At 52.6% G+C, this 17,828-nt stretch overlaps 2 protein-coding genes across 6 annotated transcripts in view; both read left to right on the top strand.

Moving 5' to 3' along the window:
- Positions 1 to 4,527: 4,527 nt before the first annotated feature.
- Lin7b (lin-7 homolog B, crumbs cell polarity complex component) lies at positions 4,528 to 7,201 on the top strand. Of its 2 annotated transcripts, XM_021222076.1 has the most exons (6): positions 4,528 to 4,595; positions 4,872 to 4,990; positions 5,131 to 5,202; positions 5,785 to 5,994; positions 6,654 to 6,817; positions 7,094 to 7,201. In XM_021222076.1, the coding sequence occupies exons 1-6, from the start codon at positions 4,559 to 4,561 to the stop codon at positions 7,113 to 7,115; spliced, it is 624 nt and encodes a 207-aa protein (XP_021077735.1). In that variant the 5' UTR covers positions 4,528 to 4,558; the 3' UTR covers positions 7,116 to 7,201. The 2 variants fall into 2 exon arrangements, with proteins under 2 accessions (XP_021077735.1, XP_029393050.1); XM_029537190.1 differs by lacking the exon at positions 7,094 to 7,201 and having other exon boundaries at positions 4,535 to 4,595; positions 6,631 to 6,795.
- An 873-nt stretch (positions 7,202 to 8,074) lies between these two features.
- The window catches only part of Ppfia3 (PTPRF interacting protein alpha 3), a 28,702-nt gene continuing 18,948 nt past the window's right edge, over positions 8,075 to 17,828 (top strand). The window contains exons 1-7 of one of the 4 annotated variants that reach the window (XM_021221944.1): positions 8,075 to 8,434; positions 13,255 to 13,509; positions 14,368 to 14,469; positions 14,777 to 14,941; positions 15,619 to 15,693; positions 15,866 to 15,940; positions 17,008 to 17,229. In XM_021221944.1, coding sequence (XP_021077603.1) covers positions 13,270 to 13,509; positions 14,368 to 14,469; positions 14,777 to 14,941; positions 15,619 to 15,693; positions 15,866 to 15,940; positions 17,008 to 17,229 — 879 coding nt within the window. In that variant the 5' untranslated portion in view covers positions 8,075 to 8,434; positions 13,255 to 13,269. Of the gene's footprint in view, positions 8,439 to 13,254; positions 13,510 to 14,367; positions 14,470 to 14,776; positions 14,942 to 15,618; positions 15,694 to 15,865; positions 15,941 to 17,007; positions 17,230 to 17,828 lie in introns of all 4 variants that reach the window. The other 3 variants (XM_029537185.1, XM_029537182.1, XM_029537179.1) reach the window with 3 other exon arrangements.

The following is a 17,828-nucleotide window of genomic DNA, read 5'->3' as shown; positions in this document are numbered from 1 at the left end:
GAAAAACCAAAAAAAAAAAAAAAAAAAATTACAAAGTGTTGAGGCCTGTCCCTACTACCCCTGAGCTGGTCTGTGTGGTCATGAGAGCACCAAGAACCACATTGGGATGAATAGTGGTGAAATGTAAGCAGCCACACCATTTTGGGGGAGCGCCTCCCACCCATTTCTGGGGTGGTCACTAGGAGATGAGTAGGCCATTAGTATTCAGCATCTATTCAAAAATTACTAGCCATGCTAGGAAGGTGACTTGTGGCATACAAGGAGAACAGAACATAAAAGATTAAGGGCCATTGAGGGAAAGAGAATTATCAAGTCCGAGGTTGACAATTTAAGTTGTTTTTGTTTTTGTGACCATTTCTTTGTAAGCCTGGCTGTCTAGGTACTCATTATGTAGACCAGTCTGGCCTCAAATCCACTTGTCCCTGCTTCCACCTCTTGAGTACTGGGGTTAAAGTTAAACGCTACTACACCCAACCCTGAGGCGAATAACTTAGTAGGTGAGTGGCATAGGCAGAGTTGTAGGCCAGCCTGGTCTCTGTAGTGAGTTCTAGAACATCCACACCTACATAGAGAAACCCTGTCTTAAGATAATTTAGTAGATGGATTTAGGAGGGTTTTAGTGCTGAGATGGGACACCATTACCACAGCAACTCTTATACTAATATATATATATTTGGCAATTGGGGCTTGGTTAAAGTTTGAGAGGTTTAGTTCATTATCACCATGGCGAAAGCATGGCGGTGTGCAGTGAGACATGGTGATAGAGGAGCTGAGAGTTCTACATCTGGATTTGAAGGCAGCAGGAAGAAAGCCAGTGAGCTCAAAAGTTCACCCCTGCAACAAGGGCATGCCTCCTAATAGAGCCATGCCTATGGGCCTGTGGGGGCCATCTCCTTTCAAACCAGAATACCAAACACCCAGATATCTTGTCGTGAAGACTAGGAATGCTAGCAAAGATTGACTCAGACAAACTGAAGGGAAGCTCTTGGTGTAGGAAATGGCTACAGTGAAAGTGGGGCATCCCAGGGTGGCGGTTTCTAGAGTCAAGCCTGGCTAGAAGACTTCATTTTCCAACTTTGGGAATTACAAAAAGGACATTAAAGCCAGTTGTGGTCTGAGGGGAAGATCCTAAATTCAAGGCTAGCTGGAATAAGCAAGTCACTGCTTTAAAAAAAGTACAATTGCTCTTGCATTTGAGATTTGGAAAGAAGTAGAGGACATAGGGGAATGGAAGTTTGTAAAAACCAGAAAGCAAGGGCCTGGGGCAATATCCCAGAACACAGCGGTGTCCCACGGTAAGGATGTCACAGACATCAGGCACATGGATTAAACCAGGAGCTCCTACCGCTAGGAATTCACGAGAGGGTGCAGGAAATCATTGAAGTTTACAAGAGGGAATAGTACACGTACATCCAGTATCTAGGCCAATGATGTTTGATGCAGGACCAACTAGCAGAATCTGTGGGCTTGCTTCCGGAGGGGCCAAAAGAATGCTTGTATCCCACCCCTTCTCCAGAGAGGGTTTCACTGTGTACTTCTGCTTAGCATGGCCTCTACCATCTTAGTGCTGAGATCCAGTTTGTTGGGATGGAGCCCAGGGCTTTGTGCATTCTTGGCGATTTCTCTACCAACCTGCAGCCCCATTGGGCAGAGTGATAAAAAGTTTTTAGTGCCGGGCAGTGGTGTCGCTTGCCTTTAATCCCAGCATTTGGGAGGCAGAGGCAGGTGAATTTCTGAGTTCGAGGCCAGCCTGGTCTACAGAGTGAGTTCCAGGACAGCCAGGGCTATAAAGAAACCCTGTCTCCAAAAAAGCCAAAAAAAAAAGTTATGTGTATTCTTGCATGTCTGTGTACAGATGCCCTGGGAGGCAAAAGGTGTCAGATCCCTGGAGCTTGAGGTAGAGGTGATTGTGAATCACCTTATGTGGGAATTCAGTGGGAACTCAAGGGTCCTCAGAGCAGTACCTACCCATTGCTAGAGATTTTAAGTCAAAAGGCCCCACAGGCGAGGATCCTGCACCTCGTAAGAGCAGAGGGATTTTTCATAGCACACTGGGAAGAAAGACAAAGGTCCAGTGACTCCTTGTCTGTCATCTGGGGCACTGACAGAAGGTTTATGGCTACAGAATAAGAGTTACATGATTAAACAGTCCCACCCAAGGCGTGGTCTGTCCCACAAGAAGCCCATCATTTCTTGGCCCCAGTCTGCCCTGCAAGGTGTCCTGATAAGTCCATTGCTGAGAACGGAAGCTGTGATAGGGATCGTTTCCCTATTTTGGGGGTGCCTGCTCATTGAGGTTTTGTTCTTCCTGGCATTCAACATGGCACAAAAGGTTAAGAAAAATAATCTACCTCAGCTGAAGCCCGGAAGGCAGAAGCTAAGCTTGCACCCTCTGTCTTCACCTTGTGGACCCAAGCAAGGGACCATCTTGCTTCCTAAGCAAATGCTTGAGTGGTTTGGGTTGCTGTTTTTGAACTGAGCATGGTGCTTAAATTGCAGCTTTTGGAAGGCTGCAGAGGAGGGTCACTCCAAGGTCAAGGCCATCTTGGGCCAGGCATGGTGGTGCATGCCTTTAATCCCAGCACTCGAGACAGGTGGATCTCTGAGTTCGAGGCCAGCCTGGTCTACAGAGTGAGCTCCAGGATAGCCTGGGCTTCACAGAGAAACCCTGTCTCAAAAAAAAGGAAAAAAAAAGAAAAAAGGTCAAGGCCATCTTGGGCTATCTGATGAAATGTATAGTTATAAAAGGCACACTGACTAGTGCTTTTTGTCATTGACACAGCTACTAGTGAGAGGACTATGGTTTAGAAGCCAGAGAAACCTGCTTTCTTGGGCCTTGAACATATCCTTTTCTGACACCACATCCCAACCAGCTAAACTAGAGTCCTGTGACCCACCAATCAACAACGCACCCCATGTCCCTGACTTCCCTCTAAACTGACTTCCCTCTAAAACAGCCAACTCCTCTTGACTCCTGTCTGAGCTTCTTCCCAGCCTCCTCTGTTCTTTGTTTCCTTGCTCCTGCACTCCTGTCCCCTGAGGTTTATCACCTGTACCCAAAATGCTGAGACAGCCAGCAGCATCTTCCTGTTCCCAGGCTCTGTTCAGACATCACAGGCTTAAGTGGTCATTCGTTTTGTTTGTTTGATTTTGGTTTTTTTTCCCCCCATCCACCATCTCCTGTAACCTAAGTTCGCCACCAACTGATGGTCTTGCTGCCTCCAGAGTGTAGGATTCCAGTTGAGCACCAGGGTTATACAATGCTGCAGGTGGAACCCAAGGCTTTCGTTTTGCTAGGCAAGTGCTCTGCTGAGCCAAATCACCAGCCTAACTTCAGGCTCCTCACATGGAGAATATCTGCAAGCACTCTACACACAGTCACCATGAGAACAAATGGTAACCTGTCCACCTCAGTGCTCTCTACAGGCAACACTCCACGTTAGTTGTCGGCCTCATCTTCCCTTCTGCCCCTTCTGCAATCCAGTCTCCCTGATGTCCCCAGAGATCCTCAGATACGTATTTGACCATCTTGTACACTCTCGGGTTTATATGGAGACACAGATCCAAATGCAAATGCTATCTATCACAGGACCACTGTTCTGCCATCATGACTGCCCAGACTTTTGGCCACTCTCTGGGTGGCTGCTGGGGTGACCCAGGCCTTACAGCTTGTTGACCTTATCTTCCAAGCATCTCTGAACTGTAAAGGTCCTACTCAAGTCTCTCTCTCTCTCTCTCTCTCTCTCTCTCTCTCTCTCTCTCTCACACACACACACACACACACACACACACACACTGTGTGTGAGTGTGTGAGTCTAGACAGGGTCTCACTATGTATACCTGGAAATCACTGGCCTTGGAAGTGCTGAGATGAAAGGTGTGGGCCACGGGGCTGTGTGTGTTTTGTCAGTCTCATGTAGACTTGGCTAGCCACAAGATTTCAGTGTAACCGAGGGTGACCTTGAACACTGTTCCGATCTCCCTGCCTCCACTTCTGAATGCTGGGATTACAGGTGTGATTTATGCTCTCTGCAGGAGACAGGACCTAGAATCTCAGCCTGCAAGGTTAGCACTCGGACTGAGCTACCCCTTCAGCTTTTATTTTTCTGCTTTCTTGAAATAGGCTCTTGTTGTGTGTCCCTATCTTCCAAGTCACAGCGATCCTCTTCCATAGGCCCCTGGAGTCCTAAGAACCCACGCCCCTCTGAACTCGTGATTGTAGAAATGAGGGGAAGGTACAGACATACTGTAAAGAGCAAGGCAGACACACCAAGGGAGTAACAAGATCGCGACTAGGACAGACCTATGATGGGCAGCTGGCAGTGATGTAGGAGCGGAGGGAGACATCCAGAGGACATAGGTCTCCAGAGTTCTGGAGTGGGCGGGACCCTGCGCAGCACCGCCTCCTGTCAGTGTGAGGGCAGGCCCTCTGAAACTGTCGGTTGCCGTGTGGGCAGGGCCTCATGCTGCACCACCTCCTTGCCGGCACCTGGTGGGCGGGGCCTCGCATTGCACCTCCTTGCTGGCGCCTGGGCGGGTGGCTTGCATTAGAGGCGATATGGCTGCACTGGTGGAGCCGCTGGGGCTGGAGCGGGGTAAGCGCTCCGAGGGTCCAGTCCGGGCTCTGGGCTCCGTTGGGTCGCGACAGGCTTTGCAGATGTGTGGGTTGGGGGGCGGACCTAGTTAGGGTGGGCGGGGCGCGGCCTGCAGTTTGAGGGCGTGGGAGGGTCTGGGGCGGAGCGCCCCACCAACACCTCGCCCAGGGTTGGGGTCCCCGCGACCCGCGAGGCGCGTGGACCGCTTCTAGTCTGACCTCGGTTGCCCTTCTTGCTGCTGGCGTGTGCTCTCGCGGTCCTTGCCGCTTTCTGCAGACGTGTCCCGGGCTGTGGAGCTGCTGGAGCGGCTGCAGCGTAGCGGAGAGCTGCCCCCGCAGAAGCTGCAGGCCCTGCAGCGGGTCCTGCAGAGCCGCTTCTGCTCCGCCATCCGCGAGGTGAGCATCTTGGTTCTGTGTAAGTTGTAGTTTCCTTGCACTCCGCGGCGGGGTCGGCGACGGGCGAGCGGACGAGGACACTGGTGTCCAGGGCTGTGGACTGGCAGCTCTCTGACGTTGCCGTGTCCCTGACTTCCCAGGTGTATGAACAGCTCTATGACACGCTGGACATCACTGGTAGCGCCGAGGTGCGGGCTCATGCCACAGCCAAGGTAAGCTCCTGCCCCGGTAGCTCTGGTGACCACGAAAGTACAGTGCCCTCCAGGCTGGCTGTTTCTGCGCCCTCCTTCACATCTGCGCATCTCTGTTCCACCCTATGAAGATTTATTTATAATGCCCTTTAAATAACTGCACATTTTTAACTTGAATGCACATGAGATTCTCTCTAGCAACAGGCTTGGAAACTGGCCTCACTTTCCTGCCGGTAAAATGACCCTAAAAAGCAATCCAGTTGGATGTTGTGAACAGGGATACCTTTTCAAACTGCAGTGATTATTACTTATTACTGCCTGAAGACTCAAGATTTCCACCTGATCCCTATCACCCCACCCCAGAGCGGGGGGGCGCTTGTTTCCATTTGTCTGAGAACAAGATTGGCAGGTGCTAAGTACCGAGGACGCCCTTTTCCCCAACTTGTGGAAGAAAGGAAGTGTTCTCACAGGTCTGAGTCACTATAGGGTAGTCTCCTGTTGAGCTGTGCCAGGCTCCCCCTGCTTGATCTTTGTGGCTCCCCTGGCTGGAGTGCCCATGTCTCCAAGAGGGTCTCTCTCATTGAGGTGCCTTCTCTCTTCTAGGCCACAGTGGCTGCTTTCACGGCCAGTGAGGGCCATGCACATCCCAGGGTCGTGGAACTACCGAAGACTGATGAGGGTTTGGGCTTCAACATCATGGGTGGCAAGGAACAGAACTCACCCATCTATATCTCTCGAGTCATCCCTGGGGGCGTGGCTGATCGCCATGGTGGCCTCAAGAGGGGAGACCAGCTGCTGTCTGTGAATGGTGTGGTGAGTGGGGTTGGTAGTGTCTGTAAAGGCAGCACTGGACAGTTACACCCCCTCTTACACAGGAGACAGCACTGTGGGGTGCACTGCTGACCCTCAGGGACTTCAGAGAGACTAGCTAGGACAGAAGCCCAGTTTAGAAGATGGAAGTTTTTTTCAGGAGGAATATTTGGCTTGGAGGTTGAAGGATGGGTAATTCTCTGGACTAAGATGTGGAGGGGTGGTTTGGGCTTGGAACAGAGATGGTCCCTGAGATGAGGGGAAAGGCTGGCTCTGACTGATGACTGGGCCGATCAGCATCCTGAAACCCCAGTGGTTAGAATCCAAGGGAACCCCACGGAGGAGGTCGTCTCTCCAGAAAAGCTAGGCTTCTGTCCCTGGGCAGTGAGGGCAGGAGAGCAATGGGCGTAGGAGGTGTAGACAGACTGCTTTGGGACAGGTTCAGTGGCCTGGTTCATTGAGGACACTGGGACACTAAGCTATCTTGACAGGTAGTTTTTAGGTTGTGGGAGCTGTGCCTAAAGTTGGTGATCCACTAGAGGGACATGAGGCCTTGGAGACTTGACCTAGCAGCCATGTCACTATCCACTGGTCCCATGTCCTGGGTAGGGTGGTAAGGGCAGCGGTTTGGGCCAGCAGTCTGTGCGAGGCCTGCCCTGCAGAGTGTGGAAGGCGAACACCATGAAAAGGCAGTGGAACTCCTGAAGGCTGCACAGGGCTCAGTGAAGCTGGTGGTGCGCTACACCCCTCGGGTGCTGGAGGAGATGGAAGCCCGCTTCGAGAAGATGCGTTCTGCCCGTCGGCGCCAGCAGCACCACAGCTACTCGTGAGCATCCAGTCACCACCCTCTCCCTGCTGCCTTCCCCAATCTTAGATACCCAGATCAGGCCAGTGAGTCCAGCGGCCTTCAACATTTATCTCTGGCTCTTCCTGCCATGGTAGCCAAGGCCCTGGGACCCTCTGGCTCCCCAACTCCTGAAGCCCTGTGCCTGTTTTTCTGAACTATGGCCTCCAGAGCCCCACCCTTGAACATCTTACGCGCCCCCCACCCCACCACTGAACCTCCCCTGTGTCTAAAACTCCCCTCTCTACACCCTCACAGGTCCTTGGAATCTCGAGGCTGAAATCACAGACCAGGACCCTCCTCCTCCTCCCCTGTACAGTATTATTTATTGTCACTGGCTCCTTATTTAAAGATCTTTAACCCTCACCGAGTGTCTTGTGTGTCTGTCGCGCATCCTGGAATAGTCTCTGTGGGGGAGGAGGACAGTGAAGCTGAGGTTAAGAACAAGCTCATTCCAGTATGTGTACCATGATAGACAAGCTCGCGCAGCTCTGAAGGCGGAGGCTGGCCGGTGTCCCTGAGACTAGCCCGACCCAAGGCTGAGTCTGTGTGAGATCCAGGGAGCAGCACTAAAGACCACTGCCCCCAACCCTTAAGAGGTTCGGAAGGCCAAGGCCTGGCAAGGTCTCCTGCTGTGAGTCGGACGCGGGAGTCTTGAAACGCAGCAGAAGCCTCTGTAGGCGGGGTGGAGCGAACCATCCGCTGGGGGAACCCTGCGGGCCGTGCCACCGTCTGCGTAGGAGTCGGGTTGGTGGGGCGCATGCAGTACCCTAGACGAGCGCAGGGGTGCAGAGTAACACGCACTCGCCACCCGTCGTCCACTTGCCTCACCTTCCAACCGAACACATCCTTCCGGGAGCCGCCCTTGTCTTAAAAAAAAAAAAAAAAATCCCACCTTGAATGTTGAATTTCCATCCCGCCGCCCAACCCTCGTGTCCCGTGAGACGCGCGCCGCCGTGGGGACCCGGGGTCGCGACTCGCGCTGCACGCGCTCCACGAAGCGCGCTACTAGATTCAGGTGACATCATCCTCTGCCGGGCTCCGCCTCCCTCCCAGGCCGCCGCACGCTGCATGCCTATTGGTCGCTGCACCATGAGTCCCGCCCTCAGCTCTCCGCCCGCGCGGCCCCTCCCTCCCGATGTGGAGGCGGGGTCTGGTAGCCGGCCGGCACGGACGCCAATTCTCATTGGCCATTCAGCACCGTCCGTCAGTCTTCTGTTAAAGGGGCCACGACCGCCCGGGATCTGTGGGGGGGAGGGGGAGGGAGGAGAATTTTTTGGGGGGGGAGAAGGTGGGATTTGGGGGGGCGCTGGTGGGCACCCCTGGATCTGGCGACTGCGGCCTCGTGGGGGGAGGCTGTACGGTGACAAGGGCAGGGGGCTATTTTAGGGAGTAAGAAGGCTGTGAGACCGTGAGGGGGAGGGGGGTCCCCAGCGCTGGAGCCGGAGCAAGAGACGCTGAGCCCGCGCTAGCGGCGTAGACAGGGTTCTAGAGCTCCAGATCCGGGCCCCGGCCGCCGCCAGGGGCCCCGCCCGGTGCCCCTACCCCACCCCGCGTCCCTCCTGCAGCCCAGCTCCTCCCGCAGTCGTCGCGGACCAGGTAGGTAAGAGCCCGGCCCAGCTTGCCCGGCAGCGCCCACCCTGGGGACCCCTGGGCTAGCGTCTCCGACTAGCTTGCCCGAAATCCTACATTCCCATCTTCATCCCAAGGGAACCCAGAGTCCAGATTTCACAAACCAACCCAAGAGACCCAGGCGTGTCCCTTCCCGGAGCTCAGAGTACCCCGCCGAACCCTAGTATCTCAGGCGGGCTACCTCCTTGTGCCTCCTCCAGGGCCCAGAAGCCTGGATCTCTCAGCTCAGCCCAGGGGACCCCTCAGTCTAGATCCCTCCTCTGGGCCCAGTCTTGGGAGCTCCAGACACTGGTCACCGCTGTGGGGCTTCCCCCATTGCGTCCAAATCGTTCCCCCATTTGCGTCCCCCACCTTCTGGTTGAATCAGCCCGCGACGTTCCTCGGTCCAGGCCGGCTCGCCCTGGACACAGGCCCGCGCCGGAGCTGTCCATGGTCAGCTCTCTCGGTAGTCTCGCCTCCCCCATCTCCTTCCACGGCCGCTAGGGAGGGGGGGTGCAGGTGGTGTGGGGATCCCTCCCCCTCACCGCGCCTTTGACCTGGGGTTCCCCGGCGCCCCCCTCCCAGATGGGCCGCAGGGTTCTCAGGCCCATCTTTAGGCACTCTAGCTTTCTGGGACTCTAGCTGCTTCACTTACATGGAGCTTGTGAATGTCCCTTGCCCAGGCCACTTAGAAACCTTGGCATGGAGCCTCCCGCTCCCACCTGGTTCTGAAAAGCTGTTAGTGTCCATATATCTGCTGGCCCTGACTAATCACTGTCACCTTATTCAGCCCCCCGGGGAATCCAGTTTCCTAGCCTTTGCCCCCCCTCCCCACTTCGCACCTACTTTAACAGCTCCCCCCTATCCCCCCCACAGACAAATACGTCCAGACTCTTGGTACACCCGCACCTGCTTGCTGCCTTATAGACTCAGGCGCCATGACTTCCTTTCAAAGACCTGGAATGCAATTCCTCGGCTCTGTCCTCACTCCCCCTTGGAGATCTAAGTGTCTCACCCCCATCTTGTAACCTCCACCTGAACACTCATCTCAGGGACCCAGAATCTGACAGTGATGAGTGTCCTGTCCATCAGACCACCAACCCAGGCCTACAACCCCACCAAACAGTCAGGCTCTAAGTTTCTTCACCCCTAGGCAGATTCAACGGTCTGGACCCTGGCTCTGCATTCCACTCGCATCTTCATGTCTTGGTGGCCTCAACTTCACATCTTCCATGGCTTTAATAAGCATTCACCTGTTCTATCATCTCAGGTGCTAGACTCCCAGAGTCTCCTCTCCCTCAAAGCTGGATATTTCTGGCATCTCATTGCCTCTAGAGACCCATATGGTAATATCTGATGTCTCATACTCCAAACACCATCCTTTCCTCCAGGTGTGTTTTGGGATCAGGGTTCATGAGGTTATTTGGAGCCAGCCAGCTGTCTTTCTGCACGTCTCCTTAAAATGTGTCCTTTCCTTGTGTTATATTCAAGATTCTAAGTTCCAGAACATTTCCAGATGATGCCTCTGTTCCGTCCTCACCAAGGCATGTGATCGACATTCAAGGCCATGAACTAACATCTAGGCATGTTTTTTTTCACTTGCTCCCTTCCTGTCCCCAGTGGCAGGATCCCCTTGCATCCCAGGTCGGATTAGAACTCACAATGTTGTCTACATTTTTCCTCCTCTTCCTTTTCCTCCTCTTTTTCTTCTATTTCTTCTTTCTTCTCCGATCCTTACCAATATCTAGACAACAGGCCTAAGCCATTCTCTGCTTTCAGCTCTCTCCTCAGACATGCCCTATATTTCTAGCTACAGGGTTGTTGCTGGGGCAGAGCACTTACCTCACATGCACAAAGGCCAGGCTTCAATTACTAGCACTAGACCAATAACAAAAAGGGCTCACTCTACGACCTCCCTTAGAGACTAAGTTTCCTAGCCTTTGCCCCCCTCCCCAGTTTTCATTGTAGATGTGTTTTATGTTCTGGCCACGTCTGCTGATGTTTTAGATTTCCTTCTTCCCATGGATATTCTAACTTGCAGAATGTGTCGTTTTCAATTAAATAGTCTAGTATTCTTTGGAACTCTAGAGCACACAATTGTTTTTTTTTTTTTTTAATTAGTGATTTATTTTTATTTTATGTGCATTATTAGTGTTTTGTCTGAATATGTTTATGCAAGGGTGCCATATCCTCTGGAACTGGAGTTAGACCATTGTGAGTTGCCAGGTAGGTTTTAGGAATTGAACCTAGGTCCTCTGGCAGAGTAGTCAGTGCTATTAATCACTGCACCATCTCTCCAGCCCCCCATAGCTTGCACAATCTTAAACCTGGAATTTTCCAGAGCTGTGTTCTGCTTATCTTTTGAAGCCTCGGGTTCTAGATCCCTGCCCGCAGCTTTTACCTGTTCCTTACTGTGGCCTTAGCGTTGGTGTCAGTCTTGTTCCTGGCTGGGTCAGAGGCTTCCAGCTCCATCTGCTGCCTTGGCATTCTGAGTCTGTTCTAGACACTGGCCTGGCCTTTTCTAGAGTCTTCAGATTCAAAATGTTCCTGTTTCCTAAACAGACCACCTCCACCAGAGGATCTCTCTCTCTCTCTCTCTCTCTCTCTCTCTCTCTCTCTCTCTCTCTCTCTCGTTATTTGGTATGTTTTGTTTTTCTGTATGTGTGCATATGGAGGTCAAAGGACAGTTTGCAGGAGTTCTCTTCTTCATATACCATATGTGTCCCAGAGTCTCAAACTCAGGTCTTCAGCGTTGGTAGCAAGTTTTGTCCACTGAGCCATCTTCCTGTGTGTGTGTGTGTATGTGTGTTTTTGGAGCAGGATTTCATTGTGGTAGTCCTGAACTCACAATCCTCCTGCCTCACCTGGACTCAGCTGTGGGCGCAGCTTATGTCCTATGCCCAGGCATTCATGCTAAGCAGGCTCTGAGTTCTACATTCTGTCTTTTGGCCAGATCTATGATATATTGCATTAGGGGTGCCCCTCTATGTCATTTTGCTCACCTCTGTGGGTTCCAGGCACCTATGTATGTTACCAGGTGGCTTTGGGCTGATTTTACCTTCCAGTCCTCAGTTGTAGCATAGAACCCTTTAGTTAGCCGAAAGAGCAGCTCTTGCCCTCAGTCACATGCTCAGTGTGGAAGCTCTTAATCTTTTCTGTGTTCTGTAGCATCTTGGCAACATTGACTGTCCACTCTCCTTCTCAGCGAATCGGAGCGTCTACAGGAGTCTCAGTCATCCTAGGCTGTACGTTTTGACCCGACTGCGGGTTTGAGCTTTCATGTGGGGGTCTAGCCTAAAGCTGGCCTTCGCTCTTATAAAACTTTTTGCTGGATCCAGTTTCTGGGAAGTGTAGAGTTCCAAACAATCTAAAGTCAAAGGGGAATTTAGGGACCCTGCTGCATTTTTCCCCTGTATTCCAGAGCCCTTCTTGTCTCACAGAAACCCAAGGACCTAATGGGTTTGGTCACAGTTCTCATTTGGGTGGAGTTGGGAAGTATCCAATCTCAAACCGGTTAGGTCGCTGCGTGTATTGAGGGGAAGGAAAGGAGTGACAGTCGCTCTTGCTTTCGGTCTGGCCAGATGGACTTGTTGGACCTGAAGTGTTCCAGGGAGAGGCTCACTGGGCCTCTCTACATCTCCGCCCCGCCCCTGGCCCGGGAACCCAAGTCCCGCCTTCTGGCCTTCTAAATCCCGCCTCTCCCTCCTCCCACACTCTTGGTTAACGCCTCAAGAGGGCGGGGCAGGAGGAGCATCCTAGGGCGACTAGAACCTGAGTGGGCGGGGAGAAGGGTCCTACAGCTTAGATTTATGGGTGTGCAGGAGATGTAGTCACTGGAAGTAAAGAGGGGTACTAGAAGAGACTTTGGAGGCTCAGACCCCTACATGTCGGGGACTACTAGGTGCGGGGACTCAGACTCCTGTGACCTGAGCTAGACGACGCAGCCCTGCTCCCTGTTATGCATTTTTGTTTTGTTTTGTTTGAGAAGGCTCTAACGTAACCCAGGCTGACCCGGAATTCCCTAAAATCACCGAGGATGACCTTGAACTCCTGACCCTTTCATCTCCACTTCCCAAATACTGGGCTTACAGGCATGCACTACCTAGCCTGGCTTAATACACGAATATTTGCTTTTAGTAGTACAGGATTCAATCCAGAGCTTCATTTTCTGCCAAGCACGTGCTGTGCCACTGAGTTACGACCCCAGCCCTCCTGCTCTGCTTTCTACTCTTATTCGTTCAAGTGGAGTGTTGGTCTTTAGACCACAGAGATGGGCAAATCACATCCCAGTGACCCAATTCAGTATCTGAAGCCCTGTGACTTTTTCAAGGTGTGGTTCTGGCTTGGGGCTCAGTTTCCTCTTCTAAAGAGTACGTTGAGGATTCCAAGCCGAGCCACAATAGGTAAAGGCTACTTTTAACGCACTTAGCCAGTGACTGGCCCACCAGCTTTTTTCAGTTCCTGAGTGACCGGGCTTTGGTTTGCAGTGTCGGAGTCAAGCCTCAGTGACCCAAAGTGCTTTTACCTAAGAGGCTCTCGCTGTTTATCTAAGAGCAATGATTTTCAATTTATCTGTGCTATGATTGCAAAGGACAGACCACAGTTTCCCGCTCTTGGAGGCCAGCGCGTAGTCCCCCCCCCCCCACTTAGCTGTACTTCAGTTTCCCCGTGTCACGATCAGCTTTGCTGACCTCAGTTGCCGCCTATGCAATGCCTGAATTGGGGCCCCAGGGAGTATGTCACTGGCTTTGCCTCGGTTATCTGTTTGAGCCCTGAATAGTTAGTCAGTCCCCTCTGCGTACCCGCAGGCAGGCACCGCCGCCATGATGTGCGAGGTGATGCCTACCATCAGCGAGGATGGCCGGCGGGGCTCGGCGCTGGGCCCGGACGAGGCCGGCGGCGAGCTGGAGCGCCTCATGGTCACGATGCTCACAGAGCGCGAGCGCCTGCTGGAGACGCTGCGAGAGGCGCAGGACGGGTTGGCGACAGCGCAGCTACGACTGCGCGAGCTCGGCCACGAGAAGGACTCGCTGCAGCGGCAGCTCAGCATCGCTCTGCCTCAGGTTGGGCGGGGTCTTGGGGAGGCGGAGCCTAAAGACGAGGGCTGTTCCCGAATGGGCGGGGCCAGGCGGAAGAGAGTGTGGGATTGGACTGCCTTCGGTAGGCGGGTCTTAGCTACGAAATGGGCAGGCCTTACACAGAGAGGGCGGGGCCTGAAGAAAGCAAGTTAGGCGGGTCCCGGACTATAAATAAGGGGCGGGGCCTGAGAGGTTGGAGAAGCAAGCTCGCTGAGAAGGAGGGGCATGGACAGCCAGAACGGTGGGGTTTAGAGGACTCAGGGTCTAGGAAGTAAGCTGGGGGTGGTATGCGCCTTGAACTCTAGAGGCATTGGCAGGCGGATCTTTGAGTTCGAGGCCAGCCTGGTCTACAGAGTGAGCTCTAGGATGGACAGAGCTACAGAGAAAAATCCTGTCTGGAAACACTAAGAAACAAAAAACAAACAACAAAAACAAAATGGGTAGGGTTTACTAGGAGGGCAGAACCTGACGAAGGTTTAGTTTGGAAAAGAGGGTGGCCTAAAATAGGTAGTTCCAAAGTATACCCAGGAGTATGGAATTGGCTTAACACTGGTGGGCGGGGCTTACCATGGAGACGGGCGTGGTTTGTGTAAGAGGGCGGGGCCTGAGCGGCAAGAGATGGATTCTGCTATCAGGACCTATAGATCTACAGCAACAAAAGGGAGAGTTTGCCCAGAGGGGCAAGATTTGAGCTGCTAGTCTAGCAGGACTTAGTAAGGGGCAGTTTTGAGTGGCTGGAGGAGGCAGGGTCTAGCCAGGAGGGTCAGAGCCTTCAAATTCTCACAAAGAGAGAAATACAGAAATAATTGAGTCAGCCATCTGATTCTACCCACGCCCGGACAGGAGTTTGCGGCTCTGACGAAGGAGCTTAACTTATGTCGGGAACAGCTTCTGGAGAGGGAAGAAGAGATCGCAGAGCTGAAGGCGGAGCGAAACAACACCCGGGTGAGGGCTCTGGAGAGGGAGCTTAAGCGGGATGGGGCGCAGGGTGGTGCCGGCCAACATATCTTTTTCCAGCATCTAGTTTTCCATCTTCTCTTTTTCCTTGCTCCCAGTCGCCTGTATCGTTGCCTTCCCAGGCTCCCATCCCCCTTTCACTGCCTCAGCTCTGCCTGGGCTGTCACCCTCCTTTCTCCTCATCTGTGCCTGGTCCTTATCTCTTCTTCCTCGTGCACGCGCAACATTTCAGCCCTTTCCTTGACCCTTTCTTCCCCTTGCTTCTTTCTCCTGACTCGGTGCTTTATCCTTCCAGCTCCTTCTGGAACACCTTGAGTGCCTGGTGTCCAGGCACGAACGTTCCCTGCGAATGACTGTGGTGAAACGCCAAGCGCAGTCCCCTGGAGGGGTCTCCTCCGAGGTGGAGGTGCTCAAGGCTCTAAAATCCCTCTTTGAGCACCACAAAGCCCTGGATGAGAAGGTAGGAGAATAAGAGGATGACGAAGAGAAAGGCTGGTTATGGTTGCTTGGAGCGTTTCACCTGGGAGAGAATGTTACCATGATGACCTGATAAAAAGATACATGACGGGGCTGGAGAGATGGCTCAGTGGTTAAGAGCACTGACTGCTCTTCCAGGGGTTCCAAGTTCAATTTTCAGCAACCACATGGTGGCTCACAACCATCTGTAATGGGATCCGATGAACCTCTTCTGGTGTGTCTGAAGACAGCTACAGTACTCATATACATAAAATAAATAAATCTTAAAAAAAAAAAAAAAGGTAAATGAACTATTCAATCCCAGCACTCAGGAGGCAGAGGTGAATAGATCTCTATGAGTTTGAGGTTTGTCTGGTCTACACAGAATTCCAGGCTATACAAGGCTATGGTGCAAGACCTTGGCTAAAAAAGTAAATATAGAAATTGAATAGTGTATGATGGGGATAGTCTGCCTGATGCCAGACCTTCACACTCGTTACATTGGTTTCAGAGCTTAGGGTGTTCTGGGACAAGATCGCCTGACCCAATCTGGGTCTTATCTCTGCATCACATGTGGATGTTGAGTTTGGGATCCTTCTGCCTCAGCCTTCTGAGTAACTGGGACGACAGGTCTATGGTACCAAGCCCTACAAGGTCTAATCTTATCTCACCCGTCTGCAGGTCCGGGAAAGACTGCGGATGGCACTGGAGAGGGTAGCAGTGCTGGAGGAGGAGCTGGAACTGAGCAATCAGGAGGTAGGGGGCGGGGTCGGCAGAGAAGGGGAGGGCCGTGTGCTGGTGAAGGACTAAGAAACTGATTGGTTGTGTTCTAAAGAAAGGGGGCCAATGGGGTTGGACCCCAGGAGGAAATCCCAGGGCCCCTAAGGAGGAACTCAGTGGGCGCTGGTGTTCTGACTGACTCTTCTAGGCCCTGAACCTTCGAGACCAGCTATCTAGAAGGCGGTCAGGACTGGAGGAGCCAGGCAAGGATGGTGATGGACAGGTGAGAGGTCTTAGTCCCCGCCTCGTGACCTCCTCTCGGCGCTGATTGACTGACTGATCGATTGTGCTGAGAATAGAATTTAGGGCATTTTATATCCTTTGCAAGTCTTCTACCACTGAGCAACATTTCCAGTCCACCACTAGGTGACCTCCGACTCAAGATTCTCAGCCTCCCAAGTCATTAAAAGTACAAACCTACGTTCCAATTATGCCCAGTAATCTCCTGACTTTTGTGTGTGTGTGTGTGGTTTTTCGAGACAGGGTTTCTTTTTTTTTTTTTTTTTAAAGAAGGAGGGGCAGAATATACTTCTTTGGGGGCCCTGGGACCCCCTCCTCCCTGATTAAGCCACTCCCTTCTCTTTATTTATTTATTTATTTATTTATTTATTTATTATATGTAAGTACACTGTAGTTGTACACTCCAGAAGAGGGCATCAGATTTCATTACGGATGGTTGTGAGCCACCATGTGGTTGCTGGGATTTGAACTCAGGACCTTTGGAAGAGCAATCGGTGCTCTTAACCGCTGAGCCATCTCACCAGCCCCGAGACAGGGTTTCTCTGTGTAGCCCTGGCTGTCCTGGAACTCACTCTTTAGACCAGGCTGGCCTCGAACTCAGAAATCCGCCTGCCTGTGCCTCCCGAGTGCTGGGATTAAAGGCCTGCGCCACCATGGCCGGCCCCCTTTTAAAGTTTTCATCACATTCATCTGTGCAAAGATAATGCAGAAGGTCTTGTTTATGTGCACGTGGAGGTTGGAGAACAACTTAAGGGTGTAGTTCTCTCCTTTCATAATGTGAGTCGTGGAGACTGAACCCAGGTCATCAGGCTTGGTGGCTGAGCCAGTTCATTGGCCTCCGATGGTCACTTTAATGTTTGTCATGACCCTCACTGACCCAATGCTATCTGATCCCCCAAGATCCTTACTGGTCACTGTGACCCTCAAAACCAGACCCCTTTGGACTTTGGTCTACAAGACCCTGACCGGTCTTTGATTCCCCCCTCCCTATACCTAGCTGCCCTCAGGGTGGCTGACCTCTGGGTTCTACTTGTTCTTTTCTTTCTCCAGACCCTTGCCAATGGCCTGGGTCCGGTTGGAGAATCCAATCGGCGCACAGCCGAGCTGGAGGAAGCTCTGGAACGGCAGCGTGCAGAGGTGTGCCAGCTGCGGGAACGCCTGGCGGTGCTGTGCCGTCAGATGAGCCAGCTGGAGGAGGAGCTGGGCACTGCTCACCGCGAGCTGGGTAAGGCCGAGGAAGCTAACTCCAAGCTGCAGCGCGACCTCAAGGAGGTGAGGCGGAGCCCCTGGAGAGCCGCTCTCTGTCCCCCGACTCCCACCCCAGCTTTCTCCCAGCCTTTCGAGAGAAACTGAGTTCAAGAATGACAGGACCTGAACTCAGTCCCCAAGTTATGTGGAATCCCTCCTCAGTTTCCTTATCTGTACAATGGGACTAATCCGAGTGTTTGTGTGTGGCACCTGGTTCCTGTGTTACCATGGTGATAAATCTAGGACTTTACCTACCTTACCCTAGGCCCATGATCTATCTACCTCTGAGCCATGGCCCTAGTTTCTCACTGACGGGCACTTTATTTCTGAGTCACTCTCTCAGCCCCTCACTGGGTGACCACGGAGCTATATCCTGTTAGCTGCTTTATTCTTTATTTTGAGAAGGGTAACTTGCCCAGTTTGGCTGTGGAATCGGGACCTCTTGCCTCAGCCTCCTGAGTACTAGGCCCTGCTGGTCTGGATACTTGAAGAAAGTGAATTAAAAAGTGAATGTTTCGCCGGGCGTGGTGGCACACGCCTTTAATCCCAGCACTCAGAAGGCAGAGGCAGGCGGATTTCTGAGTTCGAGGCCAGCCTTATCTACATAGTGAGTTCCAGGACAG

The sequence above is a fragment of the Mus pahari genome, chromosome 1 (assembly GCF_900095145.1).
Source record: "Mus pahari chromosome 1, PAHARI_EIJ_v1.1, whole genome shotgun sequence".
Classification (NCBI taxonomy): domain Eukaryota; kingdom Metazoa; phylum Chordata; class Mammalia; order Rodentia; family Muridae; genus Mus; species Mus pahari.
Note: the sequence above shows the minus strand (reverse complement) of the source record. Positions and strands in the feature narration are given on the sequence as shown.